Source organism: Drosophila yakuba, chromosome 3R (assembly GCF_016746365.2).
Source record: "Drosophila yakuba strain Tai18E2 chromosome 3R, Prin_Dyak_Tai18E2_2.1, whole genome shotgun sequence".
In the NCBI taxonomy this organism is placed as follows: Eukaryota; Metazoa; Arthropoda; class Insecta; order Diptera; family Drosophilidae; genus Drosophila; species Drosophila yakuba.
The window spans coordinates 27681046-27707321 of NC_052530.2; the positions used below are offsets into that span (position 1 = coordinate 27681046).

At 45.6% G+C, this 26276-nt stretch overlaps 7 protein-coding genes across 11 annotated transcripts; 4 read left to right on the forward strand and 3 right to left on the reverse strand.

The window, feature by feature from the left end:
- Positions 1 to 123: 123 nt before the first annotated feature.
- Positions 124 to 3244, reverse strand: LOC6538652. Its single transcript, XM_002099136.4, has 4 exons — positions 2721 to 3244; positions 1753 to 1899; positions 458 to 634; positions 124 to 355 (listed from the first exon to the last, which is right to left on the reverse strand). The coding sequence occupies exons 1-4, from the start codon at positions 2863 to 2865 to the stop codon at positions 264 to 266; spliced, it is 561 nt and encodes a 186-aa protein (XP_002099172.1). The 5' UTR covers positions 2866 to 3244; the 3' UTR covers positions 124 to 263.
- Positions 3245 to 9573: 6329 nt separating this feature from the next.
- On the forward strand, positions 9574 to 11265 carry LOC6538653 (E3 ubiquitin-protein transferase MAEA). The gene has a single exon (XM_002099137.3). The coding sequence runs from the start codon at positions 9681 to 9683 to the stop codon at positions 10863 to 10865; it is 1185 nt and encodes a 394-aa protein (XP_002099173.1). The 5' UTR covers positions 9574 to 9680; the 3' UTR covers positions 10866 to 11265.
- Positions 11266 to 11409: 144 nt separating this feature from the next.
- Positions 11410 to 12967, forward strand: LOC6538654 (ras-related protein Rab-13). The gene is made up of 4 exons (XM_002099138.3): positions 11410 to 11710; positions 11982 to 12274; positions 12328 to 12441; positions 12503 to 12967. Exons 1-4 carry the CDS (start codon positions 11587 to 11589, stop codon positions 12611 to 12613), a joined length of 642 nt encoding a protein of 213 aa, XP_002099174.1. The 5' UTR covers positions 11410 to 11586; the 3' UTR covers positions 12614 to 12967.
- A 409-nt stretch (positions 12968 to 13376) lies between these two features.
- On the forward strand, positions 13377 to 18125 carry LOC6538655 (serine/threonine-protein kinase Nek8). Of its 3 annotated transcripts, XM_039376410.1 has the most exons (10): positions 13381 to 13644; positions 14536 to 15739; positions 15807 to 15945; positions 16005 to 16288; positions 16340 to 16513; positions 16569 to 17078; positions 17142 to 17310; positions 17364 to 17549; positions 17603 to 17835; positions 17896 to 18125. In XM_039376410.1, the coding sequence occupies exons 2-10, from the start codon at positions 15054 to 15056 to the stop codon at positions 18038 to 18040; spliced, it is 2526 nt and encodes an 841-aa protein (XP_039232344.1). In that variant the 5' UTR covers positions 13381 to 13644; positions 14536 to 15053; the 3' UTR covers positions 18041 to 18125. The 3 variants fall into 3 exon arrangements, with proteins under 3 accessions (XP_039232345.1, XP_039232344.1, XP_002099175.1); XM_002099139.4 differs by lacking the exon at positions 13381 to 13644 and having other exon boundaries at positions 14393 to 15739; XM_039376411.1 differs by lacking the exons at positions 17603 to 17835; positions 17896 to 18125 and having other exon boundaries at positions 13377 to 13644; positions 17142 to 17446.
- On the reverse strand, positions 18090 to 23083 carry LOC6538656 (SAFB-like transcription modulator). Of its 2 annotated transcripts, XM_002099140.4 has the most exons (9): positions 22807 to 23083; positions 22178 to 22672; positions 22090 to 22117; positions 21757 to 21871; positions 21605 to 21651; positions 19669 to 20695; positions 19188 to 19337; positions 18710 to 19135; positions 18090 to 18641 (listed from the first exon to the last, which is right to left on the reverse strand). In XM_002099140.4, the coding sequence occupies exons 1-9, from the start codon at positions 22924 to 22926 to the stop codon at positions 18272 to 18274; spliced, it is 2778 nt and encodes a 925-aa protein (XP_002099176.1). In that variant the 5' UTR covers positions 22927 to 23083; the 3' UTR covers positions 18090 to 18271. The 2 variants fall into 2 exon arrangements, 1 of the variants encoding a protein (XP_002099176.1); XR_005561728.1 differs by lacking the exons at positions 18090 to 18641; positions 19669 to 20695 and having other exon boundaries at positions 19024 to 19135; positions 22807 to 23082.
- Positions 23084 to 23294: 211 nt separating this feature from the next.
- On the forward strand, positions 23295 to 25451 carry LOC6538657 (peptidyl-prolyl cis-trans isomerase sig-7). The gene is made up of 2 exons (XM_002099141.3): positions 23295 to 25027; positions 25094 to 25451. The coding sequence occupies exons 1-2, from the start codon at positions 23388 to 23390 to the stop codon at positions 25419 to 25421; spliced, it is 1968 nt and encodes a 655-aa protein (XP_002099177.1). The 5' UTR covers positions 23295 to 23387; the 3' UTR covers positions 25422 to 25451.
- Positions 25236 to 26216, reverse strand: LOC6538658 (complex III assembly factor LYRM7). Of its 2 annotated transcripts, XM_039376412.1 has the most exons (5): positions 26056 to 26216; positions 25860 to 26003; positions 25720 to 25801; positions 25484 to 25656; positions 25236 to 25377 (listed from the first exon to the last, which is right to left on the reverse strand). In XM_039376412.1, exons 1-4 carry the CDS (start codon positions 26074 to 26076, stop codon positions 25490 to 25492), a joined length of 414 nt encoding a protein of 137 aa, XP_039232346.1. In that variant the 5' UTR covers positions 26077 to 26216; the 3' UTR covers positions 25236 to 25377; positions 25484 to 25489. The 2 variants fall into 2 exon arrangements, with proteins under 2 accessions (XP_039232346.1, XP_002099178.1); XM_002099142.3 differs by lacking the exon at positions 25236 to 25377 and having other exon boundaries at positions 25419 to 25656.
- Positions 26217 to 26276: the final 60 nt, after the last annotated feature.

Consider the following 26276-nt stretch of genomic DNA (forward strand, 5'->3'; position numbering starts at 1 on the left):
CTTGACGGTGGTACATATGAAACTTATACAATAGAACGACTTTTAGGCTAATGGCGACGAGTATCTAACTTTCTTAATTTCTTTCGTATTTTTGTTTTTTTTCGCTTTTCAAAGATTACATTTCGGTTTTCATATGTGAGGGGAAGGGGTAGGGGAAGGATGATCTTTTGTTTCTGTTGGTTTCACTGAGGCACATTTGATGGATCACTGGGGTAGATAAACGCCAAACTACGACTTCCGCTTCCGCTTTCGTCGATCGCCTTCTAGAAATGCTTTCGCATGTGGGCGGAAACCAAGAACGGCGCCAGGAGCGAGCAGATCGAGACCAAGAAGCTGACCAGTCCCTGAAGATTGGCTGGAAGTTGAAGAAGATGGGTTAGGCATCGGTATTCATGCGTCAGGATAAGAGAAGTTAATGCATCTTAAATAGGAAGTCTGGGATGAGAGCACTTCTTACCTCCGCTGCAGATGTCATGCAGGATGTCCTCCACATATCCGTTGTCGTTGTCGCAGAGACACAGCTTGGTCTTGCTGGACATGAACTTGGCCACTCCGATGGTGCGGTTGCTATTCTCGAACTGGCACACCATCCCGTCCTCGCAGTCGTTGTTGCTGTTGCACTTGTGACGCAGCCCTACAAAGTGAATAATAATATTATGTAAATATTTGTATATATACAATGAATTTACTATACTGCATGATTATAACTAAATTGAATAGCCATTTTGGTATAACAACGCCATTATGCAGAACTATAATAGTCTGGAAATACGATACTCTGGAGTATTACTATGTATCCCCTGGCAGAAAGTAACAGAAAGTAGATCTGCCACACGGAGAAAAACTCGCAATGCCAAAAAGACTGCGAGACGTGCATGCAAAAATCGCGTATAACATTTCTGCTGGGCTGTGCATGTCACAAATTGGCACTGCGGCGATACCCATTACCATTTGCCACTCGTTTGGGGCCTCGTTTGAGTTTCCTAGAGTTTCGTAGGAGTCACGACATCCTAACATAAATCCGGCATCGACATTGCGCCGCCATAAAGCTGGCTGCTCTGCCTTTCGCTACTTCCTTGGCCCGGCTAAAGAATGTCCTGCCTGCCGTGAGGAGAGCTGGAGAACCTCCAGTTCTGGAGGACCAAAGGACCAAAGGAGCAAAGAACCAAAGCACTGGAGGGCCAACAATGGCGGGCACATGACCCAAGGAGTCCAAGGAGCCCAAGGAGCAAGTGTGAATCGCGCACGAAAACTAAATAAATAAGCAGGCAAATAGCGAAGGAAGGTGAATGTGGGTGGCTGTGGGTGGCCATCCTGGCAGGATGCTTTGTTTAATTCTCATTTAGGTGGCGCCTTGGACGCATCACCTACATGCCACTTGAGGCACTGGCTCATCACGGAGGAGGCCTCCAAGAAAGCAGCGGGCCCTTAAATAATAAATGTAATGTGCATGTCTTAGCAATTAGCTGACTTTTTGTTGGCTGTTCTATTTCTGGGAATCCTTTAGCAAGGATTCTGCAAAGGGTTGGCAGTCAAAGGAGCGTAGATACAGGACATAATAATTCATATTTGATAGCAATCATTTGGAAGTTGCATAACATTATAAACCAACCTCTTTTTAGACAAAACTATATATCTAAAGTTTTAAGCGTTTTTAAAGAGGCTGGTTCTCTTGTTCAAATAATATGTTTAAGATATTTCTTCTCATTGTAGAATATTGTTAGAAAATCTATTTTTTTGCTGATATATTACCTTTGAGGACATCCGGACAGCTGCCAGCCGAAGGAGGCGAGTCGTCGCCGCAGAGGCAACGCAACTTGTAGTCATTGGGATCCTTGACGCAACTGGTGCGATCTATCGCCGTGCAATCGTCGTGGGCACTGCACTCTCGTCCTTTAACTGCAATGAAGGATAGCAATCAAAGTTAATGCCCAGTTTGCTTAGCTAATTGCCCACTAATTGTGTGATTATTGAGCACCAGCTACTGCTAACACCAATCACCGCTTGTCTGCCTATCTATGTATATCTAACTACTTTATCCATTCCTGTTTGCCAACTCCAATCACAGGGCTATTACCACCTCACCACCCAGCCAGAAAACCCACTCCTAATGTCAGGGATTTGTGGAGCGTGGGTTGTCATTGCACTTGAGTGACTTGTTTGATCAATTCTCGATTCGATTTGTGTTAGCAATGCTCCGTGTTCTGTGTCGTGTCATTCAATCGCTGGCTCTGTGCCACAATTATTATTCCATTTATTTATGAGGGAGTACAAAGCCAATCGAATGACAAATGACTGGATCAGACAAACTGGATGGCTGGCTATTTGTTTGGCTAACGACTAGGTGTCTTAACAAGCGATTAATTGGCCCTTGGGCGAACTCAAGAGATTGGGTATGGTAGCTTTATCTGAAGTTAATTACAATAAAATAGTTAGCTCTTAACTCAAAACCAGTTCCTTAAAGAAAACGATTCTGCTAGCGAGCTTCAAATACGTAAACTACTATAACTGATCGTTTTGTTATATGAATTCTACTATAATAATTATATTAATAATCCTCCAACAGCTAATGCTTGAGTGCGAGTTATAGCAAAGTTACAGCCCAAACTAAACCTCAAACTCCTTCTAATCCCGCGCCCAATCTCGACAAGAAACTCCTCCTGACCTTGTCAGCGACTTTGATGGGGCTGTTTATGACCAAACCGCGGGGGTTCTCTTACCAATTGGGACGTGCGTGGGCGGCGGCTGGTTGTTGGTCTTGCCAAAAGTGGTCAGTGCCGTGGAACTGACCCCGAAGAGGATGATGAAGATGCCGAAGAGCATGGTCAGACTGCCGCATTGTGTGAAGCGCTTCAGGGGCTGCATTTTGCAATTAGTAATTAAACGAGAGTAGTACTACAAGAGGTAGCGGAAGAAGTCCTTTTTCGAGGGTTATATAAATTCCGCAACGGGTTTCACACGCACTTTGCAAGCTTGAAAACTGCCCAAAAGGCTTTAAATTGGTTTCCTCAACGCTTTTTTCGTTTCTTTGTCGGTTTCGCGGGCGCAATTTTATGCAAATTTTCACACCGAAATCGTTTCCGCTCCGCCAGAAAGTCCGACGCAAAACAAACCCGCACGAGAGGCGTCACTCCAAAAAATCTCCAATACTTTGGGCCACTCGCTTTCGGTACTGCCACTTGGTACTTCTGTCTCCGGACGAGTAGCTCCAACCAGTCGCCTGCGCGCTCGAAATGCAAGTGAAGAATTCGCGGCGCACACGGACCTTAAGTTGCTTCGACGACGCTGCTCGTGGCTACTTGGCGCTCGCGCACACCGGCGCCACCTTACACCACCCATCACCCACACCTCACACCAACCACCAGACTGCTCCTCCTCCTCCACAGTCACCTGCTCGGCCAGCCAGCTAACCCCTTTCCCTGAGAGGCGACGAACCAGAGCCGCTTTCCAGATACCCTTCCTCAAAGAAGGATTACATTATATTAAACTTAAGTTGCCATTCAGCAGATCTGGTATTTACTTTGTTTAATAACAATATTAATATAAATATATATTTGTAGGATATTAAATTACTTACAATAACATAAAATATTTCACTAAATTTGTCAGTGGTTAGTCTAAAAACTTAGATATTATTTGGTTTTAAAAGATATTTATTAGGCATATACATAAACTTAAAGTTAAACAAAAGTCATTACTTAAAAGCCCTACTCTATGAATGGAAGTGAATATCTTGTTTTGTTTAAAAACAACAACTGATTCTATTTTAATTGGCTTATAATAAATTCGCAATATATGTAGAAGCAACTGTATATCAAGTTAAACAACAATACCGGTTTTATGGGTATTCATATTACCAACGATTTAGCTGACGCAAAAATTGGCAACAATAAGTTTCACACAAAAAGATAAAATATATGCGGTTTCATTAATTTTAAATGTACGCAGCTAACGATCCGTCTAACCGAATGTGGCTAAACCGAAATTAATTCACGCATTCCAGGACATCCATAAAATGGGATTCCAGGAGGACAGACACCGCATGCATAATTAAGAGATCCCTCGACTCGTCGAAAGGTACTCCACTACAAGGAGTTGGATGGCTTGGAATCTCCGCGCAGATTTCGAAACTTTCACAGGCAGTTTGGGATTAGTTTTTGCTATATGGTATGTTATATGGCATACTCTATATGGTATACTCTATATGGTATACTCTATATGGTATACTCTATACTCCGACGCACTTGTAAGCGCTTCGCTGCTTTTGTGTATTTCGTGAGCGAGTTTTGTTAACGAAGATGGATTTTTGTAGCTGCCTCACCTTCGTGCACCTGTTTTTATTGTAGCTGCTGGCGGAGGCGACCTCGTCCTTTTCTCGTCCTCGTCTTCGGTGTGTGTGTGTGTGGAAACTATAATAATGACGAAGGCATTAGAGGCGTACGACCATTGCATAGCCTACTTTTTGGGGCCCGCGGAGTCGAGCAACAGCCACAACAATAAAGTGTAACATTAGCACGCACCAGGAGCAACAACAGAAACTGGTTAGTCAAAGGCAAATAGTTATTTTGGCCATTATTCTTCGCTCGCTCCCTAATTTCTACTGGCCCGTTGTTTATGATTATTTTTTGCTTTTTGGCGCTGCATGGCCCTAATTACGTTTGCTGAATTGAGAGTGGCCAGATGAGTGGCTTGCTTGTTGCTTTCAACTTTTAACTTTCAAACCTTCAACTCCTGGAATGCAGCCTGTCCGAAAAGGGGAAATGTTACTAGCCACGCCCCCTTAGCCCCAATTTGGCAGAGCACCATTTAGGTGGATATCGAACAGGCCGAAACGGATGCCCAACTTTCGGCCATGTCTGCTTCCATTGTCTAAATATACATACGTGGCCACTTTTCCAGCCGAGCCAATAATTTACACCCGAAGAGAAACACTTTGAGGTCAGTTGGGACATGAAGAACTCGCCCAATTTGCCAACACAAATTCCTTTGCATTTCGTGTACTCTCGACCCTCTTCCGATTGCGGAAAATGTCAGGCTATATGGGTCTGGTACTGCTTATCTGCCTTCTCGATCGCCTTATAAACGATTGCTTTAATCGCTGCGACAGCATAAACAATTTTCCCTAACTAAATGCGTCCATCGCAGCGAATTTATTTCACACACGCACGCCGAACGGAAAGAAAGTCCAGAAAATATATTCACGAAAATCGGTGGATATAACTAATTAGGACTTCTGGTTGGGTTCAAGGACCGTGGGAATCACTAAACCATTTTAATGAAATATACTTCAATTTCTTTGTTTTAGTGGTAATAACAAATTGATATATAAATAATATGATTTCACTTCAAATAATTTCAAATGTGATAAAACGATTTTGATCAATATTAAAGAGACTTCTGAGTCAAATGGGTTAAACCTACGAGTTGGCTGTACTTAAATTTTAATAATATAGTTGAAAAACACTAGTTATTTATGAGTTCATAATTATTTGTCTAGATTTGCCGACTTGACAATGATTTATTCCATAGTACTTTAGCATTTACGCAAATCCTGCCGCAACGCGTCATACGAAATGGAAAATATTTATATTTACATGTAAAAATAAATTCCTTTAATTATTATTCAGGAGTGCTGGTGCTGGTGCCAGTCCATTCCATTCAATTCGCCATGCGGCAAAGTCCGAAATTTATTTCGGATATTTATTTCTTGACTTTATTGATAAATGTTGCCGGCCAGAGAAACGGAAAACAAGCAGGAAAATTATATGGAAAACTCACGAAATCTTTTCACCAAATCAGAAACTGCAGCGAATCGGAGGCGCCGCCACTCGCCACTGGGTTTTTCCCCCTTTCAAGAAAAGCGAAAGACCAGCGTAATTAAAGAACTAATTCGCTTTCAACAATTTGGGCGTCATGTTTTTGCTCTTAACTGATGATTAATTAGTGCGACTGTAGCATTTCTAGGGCCCTCTAGTGCCAACCCAGCGATATATAATTTTCTCACGAAATCTCATCGAGGTGTACTCATGCCCAGAGGTCATCATATTACTGCTGATTATAACTGCGAGTCCGGTGTATTAGGCCCCTTGGAAAAAATGCCAATTTAAGGGACTTAATTCCACATTATGGCCACTTCTAATTGCGACCACACATATTATCCACTGCATGCAAGTTTGTTTTCGTGCGTTCCAGGACATGCACACACCAGCGAGCCAGAAGTTGGCCAAGTCCTTAAACTGAACTGCCACCTCCTGCCCCCGAATGTTGCATGTGCCGCAAGGCGAAAGCTTCGATAGCCGCTGTTACTTGTTTTAGCCTTGTCTGTTGGCCAAGTCTTGACCAAATAACCTTTCCATGACTTTCCCAATTTATCACTCGCCACATTGCCACTTGCCCACTTGGCCACATAGCTGAATGCAGCTAAATGCATGCTAAATATATGGGTGGCCAGTCGTATAACGATTATTTCAAGTTCATTTGTTAATGCACACCTTGATTTTAGCAATGGGGCGACACTTTTGGGGGTCTTTCTACTTGGCCAACTCGCATGTCATGTTGGCCAGAACTAAAGGCGACTAAAGGCCTGGCTAGCGAAAACATAAAAATAACTACGAAATGCTGAGGCGCACGAACATATTTTAATAACTCATGGTCCGGTTGGGACGTCATAAGGCTCCTAATCCTCAAGAAATTATAATTATAGCAACATTTGAGCAATGTGGTGGAATTCAGTGTCGTTTGGACGGCAAACAATTTTACACGACTTACATTCAAATAATAGAACAAATTATAAAGATAAAAACTAAAACATGTGCCAACAATTACACTAGTATTCTTTAATTGACTGTTTATTGTACGTTATCGTAATAATTTATATAACTTGTAAAGGGGGTCTGTTAGTGCTCAGCCTTAATAAACTATTTTTAAAATTATTAAAGGTAAAGTTATACCTATAACTTGTCTAGTTCACAATCCAATTATTTGTGAGATGCATTGCATACAGAAAAAAGCTTTCTAAATGCATATGAACTGTCTTAAAGGATCGTAAAGTATCTTTTATAAGGCTATTAACCAGTCGCTCGTTCCAAAAGGGATGATCACAGAAATATTAACTGGCTAATTTAACTAGACGTTAAATTTCAATAGACACATGACGTTTTCAGTGACCTATCTAAAGGCGAAGCCAAAAACTCATTATCCAAGGCGTCATCATCAGCGGACGCTATTCATTACTCACCCAAAACAGCGGGGAAAGGGATCAGGTCGGATGAAGTGGAATGGCCAGTGCACACACCCTTCCTGGCGTCCGACAAATATGCAAATTTACGCACATCAAAAAGTGAAAGTTCTAGAGGTGACCATAAAAAACCCGAAAACGCCGGAATGGAGTACCTACTCCAGCGCAAAAAAAAATCAATGCAGGCCAGCGGAGCAATGTGGTCTGTGGGGAAAGGGAGGGAAAGGAAGGAAGGAGCAGGAGGTGCCCTCCACTTCTGGGCTGGAGTGCCATAGGCTGCCCAGGCGGTGGAACACGATTAAGCCGCACTGATTATGGGTTACGACCATTTCTTATGGTAGCCCAAAAGGGCCGAAAACATCTACAACAAAATTGCCCAAGTAGCAAGTTCCCGAGAGGAGAAGGACCATTGATGACGGCTCCGCTGCACGCAATCCATGACATCACCAAAGTGCTCGGCTCTCCCTCGGCTTTTCCACCGAGTTTCCATTCGTTAGGTTGTCCAGCACCATCCGAACTGGCCCACCCTTTCCCAACGTGGGTGCTCCACGGGCAGGGCACTTACTTGACACCAACTGGACACCCACAAAAACTGTGGCAATGCAAATGCAGCTCACTTAGTTATTCTAATAAGTTTTTGTGTCCCCCAGGAGCACTGAACTTGTCAAGCGGATCAGGTAGTGTGTAAGTCAGTCGGCATGAGTGACGTTCAGTAATTGGAATTCAAATTGAAGAAGTGCCTGAATTTAATCGCCTTCTCACCGGTTGTATTATTAAAATGCAATTTTTCAGAGCCCAGGAAACCAGGAACCCAGGACTTTTCAGACATGCAATTTTCAATTGTTTGTCATTAGGGAAATCTCGATGTGAGTGCCTGACCTTTTGGGAATAATCACTGCTTGCCTTGAGGAGGACGGATGCAATGGGTTTTTAAATGACGGTTCTGGTCAGTTTGGGAAAGGGAAGTCCGAGGATAATTGTGCGGGATAAGCCGTTCACAATTAGGTAGAGAGCTACGTATAGTTGAAATAGATCCTTCACATTAATATGCAACTTAAATCAAATTCACAATTATTTCTATATACTTAGAAGTTTATTTCTCTGTTCTCATTAGAAAATAGAGCTACATATATACCATACGTATCAATTGCCGACCAAATGCAATATGTTTTAGTATAGAACTATTGTAATCCAACCAGTTCCACCTCACATCCTGACCATAAGTTCCAACAAAATGTTTGTTTATTTGTTTGTACTCGCGTTTTCGCACGGCACGTGTCCCAAATTTACCCGAAATGAGTAACTTCCGTTCACGGGAATGAAAAATTACTTACCAAAGTCCCAACATTGAGCTTGTGGGTTTGGGTCAGGTTTTCATGGATTTTCAATTTTCGCACGTACAACGGGGCGGCTACCTAATCTATGACTAATTATCGGAGCGACTTGGACGAAAGTCAATGTACCATAAAAGGAGGTTAATTCTATGCAATTTTGCATGGACTCGTGATTACTTTTCCCTCCAGCAGACGTATTAATTACATTGCGGAGCACATTAGGTCAACTCTCGAACTCCAACTAGTTGTAATGCTAATTACAAGAAATTAGAGTGAGCCAACTCGTGCATATTCAAAATGGATCTTCGTTCACTGTATGTACAATGGATCATCTATAAAGAGTTTTACGAATGTTTCAGATCACATTTGCTCACAAAGTAACTGAAAACCTCTGCAAATTGAAAGTATTTTGCTTGATTTTGATTTATTCCAAAAGTACTAATTGCATTGGGACATTAAACAGTGGGACACGTGGCAGTCCCAAAAATTAATTCTATAAGATTATATTTTATCTACGCTTGTAAATAATTGTAATTGACTAAGGGCTACCAGCTCTAGCTGGATTTAACTCAGAGGGTTTTAGGGATTTTTGACCAATTCCTTCATTCCGATACAGCTTCCCTCTATATTGTTTAATGTACTTCTGTCTTAACATTTGTTTATGTTTACTCAGACTTCAATCAGCTGTTATTAGTTAACAGTTCAGTAACAGTGCTGTAAACTTTGCTGGGGCTGCCGGTGCATCATATGAAGTTTAGCGGGAAACCACGCAGAAGTATAGCCAAATATTATTCAAATATTATAAAACTTCAAAAACATAACAAAATATGTGGCTTTGTACTCCGGAACGGAACGAATTCTTCCAATATAATTTAAATATGCATTCTTTTGTTTTTGTACTCCTCTTATATATAACAATTAGAAATCAAATAATTAGCATTAGAACTAGCTAACTGAACAGCACCTTTGCTCGATAAGCTGACTGCTAGCAGTCTGGCAACGCTTAGCCTACAAAAGCAAAACAAAGCAATTCAAGGAAATAGAAGAAAACGCAATTGCGTCTCAAAGAAGAGGATAAAACCAAATTGCATCGCAACCGAAAAGCAAAAATGTCGGAGATCAAGGCGTTGGAGCACGCCACCCTGAAAGTGCCATACGAGATGCTGAACAAGCGTTTCCGTTCAGCACAAAAGATCATCGACAGAGAGGTGGACCAGGTGACCAATGTATCGCGTCAGGTGGAAAAGGCACTGGAGGCAGAGGAGGGTCCCATTTTGGCCGAGGTCACCAAGCTGGTGGACAACGTCGCCCAGAAATTGCAGGTGCTCAAGCGCAAGGCAGAGGAGAGCATCAACGATGAGCTGAGCGTCACACAGATCTGCAAGCGCAAGCTGGACCACCTGAAGGGCATTACTCCGCCAAGCAGCGTTACGGGCGACCTGTGGCAGGGGTCGGTGGATCAATGGAAGCGCATCCGACTAGACCGCCTGGTCATCGAGCACCTGCTGCGTATGGGATACTATGAAACGGCCGAGGAGCTGGCCGCCAAGTCCGATGTACGCCACCTGACCAACCTGGATATTTTCCAGACGTCGCGCGAGGTCGAGGACGACTTAGCCAGTCACAGCACCACCAAATGCGTACTGTGGTGCATAGACAACAAGTCTAAGCTTCGCAAGATCAACTCCACCATTGAATTCAGCCTGAGAGTGCAAGAGTTCATCGAGCTAGTGCGTCAGAATCAGCGTTTTGAAGCTGTGAAGCATTCGCGTCGCTACTTCCCTGCCTACGAGAAAACTCAGCTGAACGAGATCTGCCATGTGATGGCCCTACTGGCCTATCCGGCCGATGCCCAAGCAGAGCACTACCGCAAGTATATGGATCCGCAGCGCTGGCAGAAGTTGGTTTTGGACTTCCGCCAAGAGAACTACCGCCTCTTCCAGCTATCCAGTACGTCAGTCTTCTCGGCAGCAGTGCAGGCCGGTCTGTCTGCCCTAAAGACGCCCCACTGCTATGCCCAGACCTGCCGCAATCTCAACTGCCCGGTGTGTCAGGAGGATCTCAACCGCATCGCTCTCAAGTTGCCATACTCGCACTGCGTGCAGAGCAGACTTATATGCCGGGTCACAGGGCTGCCGCTTAACGAGCACAATCAGCCAATGATGCTGCCCAACGGACAGATCTTTGGCCAGATGGCTCTGCCGGACATCACCAAAGACGACGGCACCGTCACTTGTCCGGTGACCAATACGAAGTTCTCCAACCCCAAGGTCGAAAAGGTCTTTGTGATGTAAGCGGCACCGGACTCGACTTCCTCTTCCTACCCAACCGCACTAAGTTAAGCAATGAACAACTCTATTTTTGAACATGTAACTCCATATCTATTGTGTACACCTATGTCTAATATTATTATTATTGATAAGCCAGAGAGCCCGTGAACACCCTCGATTTGAATTCCGATTTCGATTATTCGACAACTGAATGCTGCTGCTGCTGCGCGTGCGCAGGTCTATTGATTAGTTGACTCCACTCCGCATCCACGGGCTGGTTTGTTTCGTAGTCAGTGCTTCGAGGTTGATTCACGCGAACGGCGTAATTCGACTCCGCCTCCGAAGTGGCACACTATGCACACCTAACACCACTTATATATTACATTAAAATACAAATGAAATAAAGGTTAAATCGTACGACTTATGCCAGAAGCCACTTGTCAATTAGCATGAGCTCCGGACTGTTTTTGTTGTGGAAACTGTGAAAATTTACAACAAATCCGTGTGACGCCGCTGCAGCTCGAGGTGAAACAGCTGCGAGCAGCAACAAACAAGCCAGGCCAGCGGATACATAAACAAGCACAAGCTGCAGCCCGCTACTACCCCTCGTAGCCAAAACCGAACCACCACCACCACCACTTGCACCACCCAACTACCAATAACAACAACGCCAGCCCATCTGTAACCGAAAACCTCCGCAGTTAATATTACAATTCCTAACGAAAACTCCGCCAGCTCCTTGAATATGGCACTGGACTTTGTGGCCACCTATAAGGTTCTGGTGCTGGGCGACTCCAATGTGGGCAAGACCTGCATCGTCCACAGATATTGCGATGAAAAATACTACGACACATACATCTCTACGATAGGTGAGTGCTCCCAATGTGGTCACAGCAGCCCCCGAAATAATATTTTCAAATTTCATTTGAAAAATTTAATGTCGAATCACTATTTATAAAATAGTTACTTTTTTGGAAAGCGAACGCCTATTAATTTTGAATGGTTAAATAGTTTCCAATACATTAGAATTTTTAAATATTAGAGTTTTCTATTAGTTTTAAAAGCTATTATTTCTACCACGGCTGTAATCCCCCTTTGTTGTGCAAGAAGCAACTATCATCCCATTTTATCTTCCACCAGGCATAGACTTTAAGCAAAAGCTGATTAACCTCGATGGAGTGCCCATAAAGCTGCAAATCTGGGACACGGCAGGCCAGGAGAGATTCCGGACATTGACCACGGCGTACTATCGAGGCGCCATGGGCATCCTCCTCATGTACGACGTGACCAACCTGGAGAGCTACAACAACCTGTCCTACTGGTTGCGCAACATCCAGGAGAATGCCTCCCCGGATGTGGTTAAGGTGCTGGCTGGCAACAAATGCGAGTGCTCCGCCACCCAGCGCATGGTTGACAAGGAAAGGGGCGAAAAGGTGAGTGAGTGCATCAGTAATCAACATTAATAACAACAACATATACTCCCCAGATTGCCGAAAACTTTGATATGCCCTTTTTTGAGGTGTCTTGCAAGTCCAACATCAATATCGAGGATGCCTTCCTGTCGTTGGCCCGTAAAATCCGCGAGCAAAGGGAGCGGCGGGTAAGATGCTTTAGATGCCCATATGAAGTGAACCCATGCGAATACCTAATTTTTCTCACAGGGGGATAACTTTGATAATGACGAGAGCAAAGACAAGAAATCACCCGGCTCCAATGGCCTAGGAACCTTCAGTCTGGGCAGCCTATCCGGCGAGAATCGCTGCACCTGCTAAATACTCATCGATGGATTACGATGCGATCGCAACCGCAAACCGCAGAACCTGTACAAGTTGTCCAAAGCTATTGAGCGTTGTAGCATTGTGGCCAAGTTCGCGAACGGTCCACCTCTTAGATGCAAACCAGTTGAGGAACTGGGCGGCTGTCTGCATTGCATTCCTGATAGAAGTGTGTGTGACGCGTTCAGATTGTGCATTTTAAGGTACACTTAGTCCAAGAGAAGATAGCATAAATATTTTAGCATATTCCAGCAAATACATAACGGTCGATTATACATGCATATTGTCTCGATTCCAATAACTATAATCTAATGCTAAATATAAATACATTTATACTCGTAAGAAAAGAAATCACGTCTATGTGCCATTAGGGAATCATGGGTTCTTCACATAATATAATATTATCACTTTGCGACTCTCCTATTTGACCTCTTCTTTATCGCGACACTATCAGCGAATTTTTATAACTAACAAGAGAGAACGTTATAGTCGAGTTCCCCGACTATCTGATACCCGTTACTCAGCTAGTGAAAGTGCAAAGGAGAGTCTTCAACACTGACAGTTTTGGCGGTTTGTGGGCGTTAGAGTGGGCGTGGAAACATGAATCGACGAACTTGGGCTGCGTCTATGTCTCTGGAGTCTGTATGCTTAGTCACAACTTTCTAGCTTTTGTAGTTCCTGAGATCTCAGCGTTCATACGGACGGACAGACAGAGAGACAGACGGACATGGCCAAATCGACTCGGCTTTTGATCCTGATCAAGAATATATATATTTTATATGGTCGGAAACGTTTCCTTCTGCCTGTTACATACTTTTCAACGAATCTAGTATACCCTTTTACTCTACGAGTAACGGGTATAAAAATATGAATTATAAACACCTTGTATTTCAAGGCACCAATAATAAGATTCTATACATCGCTCAGAATGGTCGTGGCAAAAGTTCTCATCTTCGGAGTCGTCCTTCTGCTGACTATAAATCAACTGCTGTGCTCTGTCATATTCAATCCTCAGCCATTGAATGTTGGTAAGCGTTATTTTAATTTTATCTTGATGCGTTTTTAAGCAATTTACAATTTTGTTCAATCATATATTCATATATAATAATTCAATCATAACAAGAGAGAACGCTATAGTCGAGTTCCCCGACTATCTGATACCCGTTACTCAGCTAGTGGAAGTGCGAAGGAGGTCTTCAACACTGACAGTTTTTGGCGGTTTGTGGGCGTTAGAGTGGGCGTGGCAAAAAGTGTTTTGGCAAATCGATAGAAATTTACAAGACTAATACAAAAATGAAAAAATATCAAAACATTTTTCAAAAGTGTGGGCGTGGCAGCTTTAGGCGGTTTGTGGGCGTTAGAGTGGGCGTGGCAAAAAGTTTTTTGACAAATCGATACAAATTTACAACACCAATACAAAAATGAAAAAATATTAAAACATTTTTCAAAAGTGTGGGCGTGGCAGTTTTGGGCGGTTTGTGGGCGTTAGAGTGGGCGTGGCAGCATGATTCGACAAACTTGCGCTGCGTCTATGTCCCTGGAGTCTGTATACTTAATCTCAACTTTCTAGCTTTTGTACTTCCTGAGATCTCGACGTTCATACGGACAGACGGACAGACGGACAGACGGACAGACGGACGGACAGACGGACATGGCCAAATCGACTCGGCTATTGATCCTGATCAAGAATATATATACTTTATATGGTCGGAAACGCTTCCTTCTGCCTGTTACATACTTTTCAACGAATCTAGTATACCCTTTTACTCTACGAGTAACGGGTATAAAAATATGTTGAAATTTCTCGTTAGCACTTTCATTAGCTTAGTAACCTGTATCTTAACGGCGGGAACTCGAAAATAGCAATATCTCTTGTTTTCTTTGAATTTAATTCTAAATCTAAAAATTTAATTTTTTAGCTACGGGTAGTAATCCCTTTCAGAAAAATATTGGATGAATGAAGGACAACCAAAGCAACGATTGGAACGCCGCTAGATTTTCTATAAGCTCGGCGTCCTTAAAAACTTGAAATACATACATATGTTAACAATAAATCAGTCAACATAACGCCTTTGTTCTTTTGATGTTTAATTCTGTATAAGACAATCACTAAAGCGATTTGATCATTTTGATTTTCTCAAACCACTGCAAACTAAGAAATTAACATCGATTATTCGGAATCGTGGCCCTGCAAATATTGTCCCCTTTCCGCTCCAATTGCTTATGATAGTATCCCCATGTTCCGGGCTGTCCAATTAGCGAGCCCACTGATAACGCGAGCTCAGGCCCACCCACCCAGACGTCGTGTCACCCACTTTACCTAGCAACCATTGTGACCACAACTATGGCTGGGACATGCCAAAGGATAATTATACAATAGACAGGATACGATTCGATTTTGGACAGCCAAGGCACAGGCTGTGTCCGCTCGAAGGAGATGAAGAAGTTCCGAGCCAAGGCGAGCTCCCTGCCCATTTTCAACGGCCGCATTACGGACGCCACCACACTGACCACCAGTTCGCTGCAGTTACCCTTGGGTCAGGCTCCTCAGCGCAAGCAATCGACTTGCACCAGGGTCCTGCCCACGGTGTTTACCATTACGGACGGCACCACCGGAGCGGCGAGTACCTCCTTGGCGGAGGCTATGTCGAGCAGTAAGGCACTTGTGCCCAACCGACAGGAGAGCCTCCTGCAGTTGAGTGTTCCACGGGAGGCGGCAGTGGGAGTGGCAGGACCTGAATTGGCCAACTACGAAAAGGTGCGGGTGGTGGGCCAGGGATCCTTTGGCATCGCCATCCTGTACCGACGCAAGTCCGACGGGCACCAGATCGTCTTCAAGCAAATCAACCTGAGTGAGTTGACCCCGCCTGGTCGGGATCTGGCCATGAACGAGGTTGATGTCTTCTCGAAATTACATCATCCGAATATTGTGAGCTACCTCGGAAGCTTCATCAAGGACAACACTCTGCTCATCGAGATGGAGTACGCCGATGGAGGGACACTGGCCCACATCATCGCCGAGCGGCAGGGAAAACTGCATTTTCCTGAACGCTACATTATAGCCGTATTCGAGCAGATCTCCAGTGCCATTAACTACATGCACTCGGAGAACATCCTGCATCGGTAACGCCATCATCTTTGTACATATATTCTAGAGGAAATTTGATTACAATATTCGTTTTGCATTCAGTGATTTGAAGACCGCGAATGTATTCCTGAACAGGCGGGGTATAGTGAAAATCGGAGATTTCGGCATATCCAAAATAATGAACACCAAGATACATGCCCAGACCGTTTTGGGCACACCCTACTACTTCAGTCCGGAGATGGTAAATTGTTCAATGGCTCGAAATAGGCCACCATATCCTAATGCTGTACTGGTTTCCAGTGTGAGGGTAAGGAGTACGACAACAAGAGTGACATTTGGGCTCTGGGCTGCATTCTCGGCGAGATGTGCTGCCTAAAGAAGACCTTTGCTGCCTCCAATCTATCGGAACTAGTCACCAAGATTATGGCAGGGAACTATACGCCCGTGCCATCGGGTTACACCTCGGGACTTCGCAGTCTAATGTCCAACCTGCTCCAAGTGGAGGCACCTCGACGGCCTACCGCTTCGGAGGTTTTGGTCTACTGGATTCCGCTGATATTTCGCAGCCTGGGAAAGAATAAAGGGTATGCTTGAGTTCTCTAACCACCAACTCTTGACCTATCCTGACCTCGCAGTTACTCCTACGAGGATGATGTGGGAGATAGCGGTGGCAACCAATTGACTGCTCCCGATCCTGCCACCGCCTACAGCAATGTCTCCATGGAGCTGGAATTACCCACCGCCCAGACGGAGACGAAGCAATTAATGAGTGCGGAGACAGCGGCGCCGCACGAGATCCTTGAGAAACGGTAATGGGTTAGTCCACATCCCCTCCGTTGATCTAATCCAGAAGCCACCCTGCAGATCCGTGCTATACCAGCTGAAGGCCTTCGGCACCTGCTTCAGCATGGCGCCCATCCAACTGCCGCCGAAGGCCGTCATCGTCGGCGTAGCGATGTCGGATTCCCACTTCGTGGTGGTCAACGTGGACGGATCGGCATACGCCTGGGGTGAGGGCACCCACGGCCAGCTGGGTCTCACCGCACTGGAGGCCTGGAAGCACTACCCAAGTCGCATGGAGAGCGTGCGCAACTACCATGTGGTGAGCGCTTGCGCCGGCGATGGCTTTACCATCCTGGTCACCCAGGCGGGCAGTCTGCTAAGCTGCGGTAGCAATGCCCATCTGGCATTGGGGCAGGACGAGCAACGCAACTACCACAGCCCCAAGCTGGTCGCCCGATTGGCGGATGTCCGGGTGGAGCAGGTGGCCGCTGGACTCCACCACGTGCTGGCCTTGAGTCGAGAGGGAGCGGTCTACGTGTGGGGCACCAGTACATGCGGAGCCCTTGGTCTTGGAAATTATCAGCAGCAACAGTGGGTTCAAGGAGCTTAAGATTCTTTATCACCACTTCTCTAAACTGACAATTCTCCCACCAGGAAGTTCCCTCAAAAGATTCTGCTATCGCATGTGAAGACGAAGCCATCAAAGATCTACTGCGGTCCCGATACTTCAGCTGTGCTATTCGCCAACGGAGAATTGCACGTCTGTGGCAGCAATGACTACAATAAACTGGGTTTTCAACGTCCATCGAAGATCACAGCCTTTGTAGGTGCACAATCTTGAATTACCCCTTAATACCTTATAATCCTACTCCGCAGAAAAAAGTCCAACTGCCTCACAAGGTGACCCAGGCGTGCTTCTCGTCCACCCATTCGGTGTTCCTGGTAGAGGGCGGCTATGTTTATACCATGGGTAGAAATGCGGAGGGTCAGCGGGGAATCGGGCACTGCAACTCGGTGGATCACCCCACCATGGTGGATTCCGTCAAGTCGCGGTATATTGTGGTTTGTATTCTTCTGTGTGAGTTGAGAAATTCCCTATAAACCGACGCCTTTAGAAGGCGAACTGCAGCGACCAGTGCACCATTGTCGCCTCGGAAGACAATATCATCACCGTTTGGGGCACTCGTAATGGCCTGCCGGGTATTGGTTCGACCAACTGCGGACTGGGGCTGGAGATCTGCACACCCAACACGGAATTGGAACTGGGAAACAACACAGCAGCGTTTACAAACTTTCTGGCCTCGGTCTACAAATCGGAGCTGATACTGGAACCAGTGGATATATTGGCGTAAGTCTTCATTTTGCAATTGAGATTTTATTGTGGTATTTTTACCTGCATCTTCTGCAGTCTCTTCTCCTCCAAGGAGCAGTGCGACCGAGGTTACTACGTCCAGGTGCACGATGTTTATCCTTTGGCTCACAGCGTTCTGGTGCTGGTGGACACGACCACGCCACTAATATCCTCCTACGAAGGCGATTACCCGCCGTTGTAGGTTCAATAAATCCTAGAGCTGTACTAAAATTGTGTGCATATTTTCCATATAGTTTGATAATACATTTATTGGTTTTCAAATGTAATTTTAAGAGTTAAAACTACAACTAAAGTGCACTAAAGTAAAAGCAGCGCTCCTGGGCGCTGCTGGAAAAGTCATTCAGGCGGGGTGTGTTGGATGCGGGGTTGCATGTTTCGTAATTCGAATTGCCTCATTTAAAATGCACGTTCCCTAGTAGCGCGACACCGGTCCGCTATAGCGATCCTGGGCAGGTCGGCTCGCACCGTACATGCCGCCGGCTCCTCCGCCACTACTTGGTCCTTGATAGCCAGTCGAACGTTCGTTGTAGCCGCGATCGAAGCGTCCGGGCACTTGGCGCCAACCGTTGTCGTCAACGGGAGTAGACTTCTGCCACGAATTGGTGCTGTGCATATTCGAAGAAAGGCCGTTGTTGCCGTATGACTTAATTTGGTTGCCTCCGCCACCGCTGCCTAGGTGAGAGCTGCTTCCGCCGGATGATGGGGCCCAGATGTTAACGGTGTTTGAGCTGGTACCGTAGGCACCACCGCCGCCGCTGGAGTTGTCATAACGCTTGTTGCCCCTATAATCAAAAATAAGAATAGTTAGAACCCATCGTCGCTCGTTTAATTTGGTTTTATAAACATGTACAGGCTGTGGGTGTCATCGCGTCTGTAGCTTGATGTGTTGCTGCGATCGGTATCGTTGTAGCGACCGCCCGTGCCGCTGGTGTTGTTCTTGTGTACATAGGATCCGACTCCGCCACCGCCTGTGTTGTTCTTGTGCAGGTACGAGCTGCTTGAGCCACCGCCGGCAGTTCCTGAAAGTGGCAAATGACGCACTTCATCGCGCTTATAGTCGTCACGCTTGCTGGAGGAGGAGGCACTATAATCGTTGGAGCGCTTGGTGGGCACGGCGGCATAATCGTCGACAGCACCACGCTTAGATCCAGAAGAGGTGCTGTAGTCGTTACGCTTGCTGGAGTAATCCAGACGCTTGTTGGAACTAGAGTAGTCATCCAGCACACGCTTGGTGGTCGAAGAGGATCCGTAGTCATCGTGTTTTTTGTCATAGGTGCTGCAAAGACATAATTGTAGCTCGCACGCTATTGTTTGTGGAGGAATCTTACCTGCGGGAGCTGACTAGATTCGTGTCGAATCTCGGTGGTGGTGGAGCATCAAATATAGCTGTACGCTTACGATCAGTAACGTCTCCATAACGGTCGTCGGCGCGCTTGCTTACCCCGCGCTTGCTGGGATCATCGCGGGACTCCATGATCCTGTTTGTGTGAATCGACAAGATTGAGAGGAAGAGAGATGGAAGAAATAGAAGAGTTGAGTTAGTAATGCTAGCAAGGGCAGTTCTGGAGGGAAGTGGGGGTATCAGACTCAGACTTTAGACTAGGATGCATTTGCCTATCAACGTTCCGCTTAAAAGCAATTTGAGTTGAAGAAACAACGTGGAGGCTGCAACTTAACACGCTAATCACAAGGACAAATGCTCTCCGAGAGAGTATAAAATAAATATATTGGTATATCTGTGTTGTCGCCTCTGCGTTGGCACGAGTGCAACGCATTACGGTCTGTTTTGGTTTTTTTTTTTTAGCATACTTCATCTGTTGTCGCTTCAGCTCGAGGCGCTCCAGCTCGATTTTTTCTCGCTCCAGCTTCTGACGCTCGCGCTCCATCCGCAAAAGCTCGGCCTTCTCCCGCTCAAGCCGTTCCCGTTCCACGGCGAGCTTGCGCCGCTCTTCCTGCAGACGCTCCTCTTCGATGCGCTGGCGCTCACGGGCCTCCCGACGGCGACGCTCCTCCTCACGCAGCTCACGCTCTCTCTCCCGAAGGCGCTGGCGCTCGCGCTCCTCACGTATCTTCTGGTAGGACAGCATCTCCCGTTGACGTCGCTCGCGCTCCCTCTGGCGCTGCTGAATCTCACGGTCGACGTCGCGCGGATTGCGCCCGGAACGATGGTCCTGACTACCCTTGCCAGATCGCTCGCGATCGTGGCGCGGTCTATCCTGGCTAGCTGACGATTTGCCCCGATCATCGATGCGACGGCTGCGGTCCCTGTTGCTCTCCTTGCCATCACGCTTTGAATCGCCGCCAACGGACTTGTTGTCACCGTTTCCATCGCCGCCCTTCTTGTCGTCACCACCGTTGGAGCTAGAGCCCTTGCCGCTACCGGATTTTTTGCCACTGTCGTCTTCCTTCTTCTTGTTTCCAGCGTCGCCCGGAGTCTTGCCCTTGCTCTCCTTGGAATTGAGGCTGCCGCCAATCTCGTTCTTGGTACGCTCCACCGAAATGATGCGTCCATGCAACTCGGTGCGGTGCAGATTTTCGATGCACCGCGAAGCGTCCGCCGAGGAGGACATGGTTACGTATCCGTAGCAGCGAGTGCCCGGAGTACGCGTATTAGTGACCACCTTGGCCCCAATCACCTTGCCAAACTTGGAGAAGATTGCCTTAAGGTCGCTGGCACGGGTCAAAGTAGACAGCCCAGAAACCCAGAGATTACGCGACAGCGTCGCCTGCTTGTTGGCCCCGGTACCATTGCCAGCACTTGAACCGGATCCCGATTTACTGCCAGCGGCACTCGATGCAGTGGAGGATGTGGCACCAGGTGCTGCTGTCGATTTCTCTGCAAGTTCCATGTAAATAATAATATTGGAAGAGAGATATGGTCAGAGCTTTGAGTGGGCTTAACTGGTTAACTGTTTTTGTTTATGATACGTTTTTTAAGGGAAGCATTTTGTGAACGCACACATTTTGTAGCTGCTGCAGATGTTGGAGTTTAGAGCACAATCGTAAGATTACCGACAAACTTCACCTAACGGAGCTAAGAGAGTATGAATTTGATTGGGTTTGCTGATGAATATCAATCGCAGCAGCATGCTCGCTTTTTGCTGAAAGGGTCCAGAGTATAGAGCAGCATATCCAGAGCTGACTGTTTTCATCGCAGTCTGTGTCTGTGTCTGTTTCGATCGCCATCCAAAGGTGAAGTCAGCATTTCCGAGTCAGGATCGTAGTAAGTGATGTAATCCCAATCCAGTAGTTATCTGCCGAGAAGAATAAGAAATATCCGCACTTCCCAGCTGCAGTAAAGGAAAGGTTCCATCCATTTACTCTGCAGATACTTGCGACAGCCCGATTCTATATTTTTTTTAACCCCTCAACCGAGTATTTGCGCGTACGCCCATTGATGACCAATGTTAAAAAACTCCTTGGAGAACATTAAGATGTGTGTTTGATTAGAATGAAGTTTCCGTTGAAGTGAACTGGAACAAACACTTTAAGATTAACTCAGATTGATGGTTTTAAAGATGCATCGCCGCTCCTGTGCCGTAATTTCGCATCCTTGTTGGTATGCGTCCCATGTCCGTGTCCCAACCAAATTCACACTCTCTTGCACGGTCTTTGATACATGTTCCTCAATGGTTTAGTCAATTTTTTCGACCTCAACTGGGTTCATGCTTGGTCTGATCATTCCCAACGCAAGACCTTCCGAACACACCATTCTTATTCATGCTAAAACTGTAACTTAATTTACCTTTATCGTCCTTTTGATTCGACGACTTTCCAGAGGACTTTTGATCACTATATTCCATAATAAATTGTGAAAATCCACGTGGCGGAACGAAAAGAAATAAAGTATAAAATTATTAGCAGAAATATTATCACAGAAACGTTTGTAAACCCTACCTAGAGTCCTTCTTGTCACATGATTTCTCATCCCTTTTCTTGGAGCGAACTCCTTCGTCATTCTTCTTGTCGGCATCCTTCGAGTTAGACTTTTCGGATTTATTGGCCGGTTTCACTGTGAATCAATATACCTTTTATTAGACTATAAACTTTATTTACTTCAGAGTGATCTTGTTTATAAAATTCACAGACGTAAACAAGAACCAAAATGTAAATTTATGCGCATTTGGAAAACAAAGACACATTGATTGTGAAACTGGAATTTCTAAATCAATTGGATGAATAAAAAACACATGATATCGTATATACGGGTTTGCCGCTCTGTGAACATACCAGACTTAATAGATTTGTCGTCAGGAGCCTGAAGATAAAGCAAATTGAATTAGAATGCAACAATTGAAGTCCGGATAGTTGGAATCACCTCATCGTGCAGCAGCTTTTGCTCGTCCTCCCCAATGGTCAGATTGATCGACTCGTCATTGTCCATATTTCCGGTGTCACCGGTGTTCTCCTCCTCACCATGGATATCATTGATAGCCGCGTCGTCGCCATTGTTCTCGGCTCCATCGTCCCGAGCTTCCCCCTCGGCATCGCCATCGCCGTTCTGGTGCTCATCGTCATACTCCTGATCCTGATCCTCCTCCTCTTCATCGTCGTCATCGAGGATCACACACTCGTCGTCTACATCGCCCACCTGGTCAATCTCGTGCCCATCGTCGTCGGCATGACGCGAGAAGTCGTTGCCGTTCTCATAATCATCATGCTGCTCCACCTCCTCCTCATCGGCATCGATGGGCTCCTCCTTGATCATCACCTCCGACTGGGGATCCTTCATGGGCATGGCGATCGGCTTCTTGGCCTTCACGCCCGGCACAATCAAGTGGGTGGCCGGGTCAAGCCCTTCCGCTTTCAGTGACTTAAAAAAAAAAAAAAGAAACACAGGCGTTGCTTACACACATTCATACATACATCCCCAGCAATTGTATCACTATCTCTGTCACTAGTGGCACTAAACCGTGATATAAACTGCATTCATATGTGTGGACTTACTTTTTCTAGGCGTTCGATAAGCACCGCCTTTGGACCGACCGTCTCCAATTCGCGTTTCTCCAGCTCACTTTTTAGATCGCACACGCGCAATTCCGCGATTTTCTTTCCTGCCTGGGGCATTTTGTTATGTTATAGATCACTGGTCAATTGCCTAACTAGAACTTGGTTGCTTTTTAAGATTGAAATGAAATTTTCTATATTTTTTCTTCCCGTCTCGAAACGTGTGAAAATTTCCTGTCAAGACTCACTGATACACACACAATTATCGAATGGCAATCGAAAATGGCGACGACTAGTTATCTGCTTCTTCAAAAATATTAAATCGGTGTTCAAATATCGAATGAACTATTAAATATCGTATGTTAATACTCCCGTATATGCACTTCATTTTTCCAATATGTATTTTCGTTATTGTTGTTATTGTTATTGTCTGTAGTTCAGAATATATATTATTTTTTTCCGATACATGGTGTAATTCTTCTCATCTCTAGTAATCGCATTGGTGCCATCTCTAAAGCCCATTTATTTCGTATTGTGCTTGTTTATCCCTTGATTTTTGCCGGTATCTGTGAATTCGCATTATGTCGGTGGTTATAGAAACCACGATGGGTGACCTGACCGTCGACCTGTTCATCAGCGAGCGCCCAGTCGCCTGCTTAAACTTTCTTAAGTTGTGCAAGCTGAAGTACTACAACTTCAATCTTTTTCACACGGTGCAGCAGGGATTCATTGCCCAAACCGGCGATCCTAGTGGAGCTGGAGACGGCGGATCCTCTATTTGGGGCGTGGTGGAGGGTCCGCAAAAGCGCTTTTGCGAAGCGGAGTTCCTGCCCAAGATTAACCACTCCAGTGCCGGAATGCTGTCGCTGGTCAGTGCAGGCAAGAATCTGGTGGGATCTCAGTTCTTCCTCACGCTGGGTGAGAACCTAACATCGCTGGACGGCAACCACTGCGTTATCGGTGAAGTGGTGGAAGGTCACGAGGTGCTGCGCAAGCTAAACGACGCCATTGTAGACGACAGCTTCCGTCCTTACCAGGATATTCGCATAACGCACACTGTTGTGCTGGAGGATCCGTTTCCCAATCCCCGAGGCCTTCAAGCTCCTAGTCGCTCGCCTTCGCCCAGTGCGGAGCGCCTGATAAACGGACGCATCGCTGCCGACGAGGATATCGATGACACGGATGGCATGACCGCGGAGGAGCTGCAGGAGATGCTGGCGGAACGAGAGGCCAAAGCTCGAGCCACAATCCTTGAGATTGTCGGTGATCTACCTGATGCAGACATGGCTCCACCAGAAAATGTTTTGTTCGTGTGCAAACTCAATCCTGTTACAACCGACGATGATCTGGAGATCATTTTTAGTAGCTTCGGCGTGCTTAAAGGATGCGAGGTGATTCGCGACCGCAAAACAGGAGATTCCCTTCAATATGCTTTTGTGGAGTTCGAGGAACAAAAATCTTGTGAGGCCGCCTATTTCAAAATGGATAACGTGCTAATCGACGATAGACGCATCCACGTGGACTTCTCCCAGTCCGTGTCCAAGGTAACCTGGCGGGGCAAAGGACGTGGTGTTGTGGGCGACTATGGCAAACTGGACTTTGACAATTTGCGAGACAACAAAGATCGCAGGAAACCCAACAATGGGCGGTCCAGAAGGGAAGACCATAAAGAGGATAAGAGGGCTGAGGATCCTCGACACAGGATGAGTTCTGCAGAGCGAAGGAAAGCGAGGGAACAGCGTCACCAGGAGCAAAGCGAGCGAGATGATCGAAAGAATGTGCGAGGACGCTCCAGATCGAGGGAAAAACAAGAACAAAATCGCTCTAGATCGAGAAATTGGCAAAATGGGTCAGTCAGGGAGTACTCGGATCGGGAAAGGAATCGCAACGAGAGATCATCAAGGTCTCGGGATACAACACACAGAAGGCATTCTAAGTCAAGGGATCGAGAAGAGAGAAGGCGTTCTAGGCCTAGAGACCAATTAGAAAGAGAACGTTCTAGGTCGAGAGATCGAAAGGAAAGAAGACGCTCTAGGGCAAGAGAACAAAACGAAAGAAGGCGTTCTAGATCTAGAGATCGGACCGATAAAAGACCACCTCAAAACAGAGATCGCAATGAAAGCAAGCGATTCAATTCCCCTCAAGATAGAAGACGTATCGAAGACGGTGGTGGTTCGTATAGAGAAACTTTCAGGAATCGAAAAAGATCGCCAGATCGAAGGTATGTGTTTTAAAACTGTTAAGCATCTGGTTGTATAAAAAAACTTATAAATCTAACTTATTACAGACAACACTCCAGGGACCGGGAAAGCCATAGAGTGGATACTCACTCAAGCCGGAACAAGAGTCCTGAGCAGAAACGAAAACTTTCAGTGGAGAAGAGCAAGAAGCGAACCAAGAAATCGAAACGAGCAGCTAGCAGTAGTTCAGATTCGAGTGAAAGTTCTTCGGAATCCGAGAGTGACTCCACATCTTCAGATAGTTCCGAGGATAGCTCTAGCAGCTCCTCATCGTCGGACGAACGCAACAAGCGCAAAAAGAGTACAAAATCCAAGCAGAAGAAGTCCAAGTCTAAGAGTAGTCACAAAGCGAAGAAGAAACATCATAGAAAATAAAGAAAAACGTCATAATTAATTAGAACAAAACGATCTTGACTACAGCTAAATATTGAATATACATAGTTCTATTTGTTGCGAGCCTGGACCTCGGCTTCGAGGGCCGCCATCGCAGCGCCACCGCAGCAACCTTCAGTGTTTTTGTCGCCGCGTTGCCTGCGCGGTTTTTCGATGATCGCATCAGGATTGAAGACCACATTGTCGAGTCGCGTTGTCTCTGGCGTGATCCTCAGTTCTGTAAATATAGTAAAATTTGCGTTTTGAGCGCTCTTTTATGTAATCGTCATCTCCCACTGACCATAAACACCTTCCTCCTTTTTCTGGGCTTGGATGACATTCGTGCGCAGCTCTAGATCCACGTCCTGCGCCAGCTTAATCATCTGTAATTACAGAAAATCGTAAAAAACTTGCCAAGCATTTACTAAAAGCTGGTAAAACCTTCTGAATCTCATCCTCGCTGCTTTCATTGCGATTCTGCAGGAAAGATTCGTTGATTTTTAGTCGTCCTGCCACCAGAGCATTAGCATCTCCCTGGAACACGTATTGTCGGGTACGATGGAGCTTCTTAAAAGCACTGAGGACCTGAAATACAAGGGATATTAACAGAATATTTACGATTTTTTAGTTAATTTACCTGGCGCCGCAAATTGGACATTTTTGTATGGTAACAGCTGATTGGGAAAGCGTTACCAGATTATCTAACCTATTGATAGTTATAGGGCGGCCGTTTTCTTGACGTATCATGTATGTAGATTACAAATAATTCATAGATCCAAAATTAAAGTCCAAAGAAGAGATTTAATTATTTATGTTTGCGTTTAACATTTTATATTTTTTTACATCAAAAGCTATCGA

Excerpts from the sequence above, each read along its gene's own strand:
- LOC6538658 (XM_039376412.1), bottom strand. The coding sequence starts at position 26,076 with ATGTCCAATTTGCGGCGCCAG. Across the intron at positions 26,004-26,055 it reads TGTCCAATTTGCGGCGCCAG|GTCCTCAGTGCTTTTAAGAA; the intron begins GTAAATTAACTA and ends CTTGTATTTCAG. Across the intron at positions 25,802-25,859 it reads GCGAGGATGAGATTCAGAAG|ATGATTAAGCTGGCGCAGGA; the intron begins GTTTTACCAGCT and ends CTGTAATTACAG.
- LOC6538654 (XM_002099138.3), top strand. The coding sequence starts at position 11,587 with ATGGCACTGGACTTTGTGGCCACCTATAAGGTTCTGGTGCTGGGCGAC. Across the intron at positions 11,711-11,981 it reads CACATACATCTCTACGATAG|GCATAGACTTTAAGCAAAAG; the intron begins GTGAGTGCTCCC and ends ATCTTCCACCAG. Across the intron at positions 12,442-12,502 it reads GCGAGCAAAGGGAGCGGCGG|GGGGATAACTTTGATAATGA; the intron begins GTAAGATGCTTT and ends TTTTTCTCACAG.
- LOC6538653 (XM_002099137.3), top strand. The coding sequence starts at position 9,681 with ATGTCGGAGATCAAGGCGTTGGAGCACGCCACCCTGAAAGTGCCATAC.
- LOC6538657 (XM_002099141.3), top strand. The coding sequence starts at position 23,388 with ATGTCGGTGGTTATAGAAACCACGATGGGTGACCTGACCGTCGACCTG. Across the intron at positions 25,028-25,093 it reads AAAAGATCGCCAGATCGAAG|ACAACACTCCAGGGACCGGG; the intron begins GTATGTGTTTTA and ends AACTTATTACAG.
- LOC6538656 (XM_002099140.4), bottom strand. The coding sequence starts at position 22,926 with ATGCCCCAGGCAGGAAAGAAAATCGCGGAATTGCGCGTGTGCGATCTA. Across the intron at positions 21,872-22,089 it reads CGACAAATCTATTAAGTCTG|TGAAACCGGCCAATAAATCC; the intron begins GTATGTTCACAG and ends ATTGATTCACAG. Across the intron at positions 20,696-21,604 it reads GAATCAAAAGGACGATAAAG|AGAAATCGACAGCAGCACCT; the intron begins GTAAATTAAGTT and ends TGGAACTTGCAG.
- LOC6538655 (XM_039376410.1), top strand. The coding sequence starts at position 15,054 with ATGAAGAAGTTCCGAGCCAAGGCGAGCTCCCTGCCCATTTTCAACGGC. Across the intron at positions 15,740-15,806 it reads TCGGAGAACATCCTGCATCG|TGATTTGAAGACCGCGAATG; the intron begins GTAACGCCATCA and ends TTTTGCATTCAG. Across the intron at positions 15,946-16,004 it reads ACTACTTCAGTCCGGAGATG|TGTGAGGGTAAGGAGTACGA; the intron begins GTAAATTGTTCA and ends ACTGGTTTCCAG.
- LOC6538652 (XM_002099136.4), bottom strand. The coding sequence starts at position 2,865 with ATGCAGCCCCTGAAGCGCTTCACACAATGCGGCAGTCTGACCATGCTC. Across the intron at positions 1,900-2,720 it reads GCCCACGCACGTCCCAATTG|TTAAAGGACGAGAGTGCAGT; the intron begins GTAAGAGAACCC and ends CCTTCATTGCAG. Across the intron at positions 635-1,752 it reads CTGTCCGGATGTCCTCAAAG|GGCTGCGTCACAAGTGCAAC; the intron begins GTAATATATCAG and ends TTCACTTTGTAG.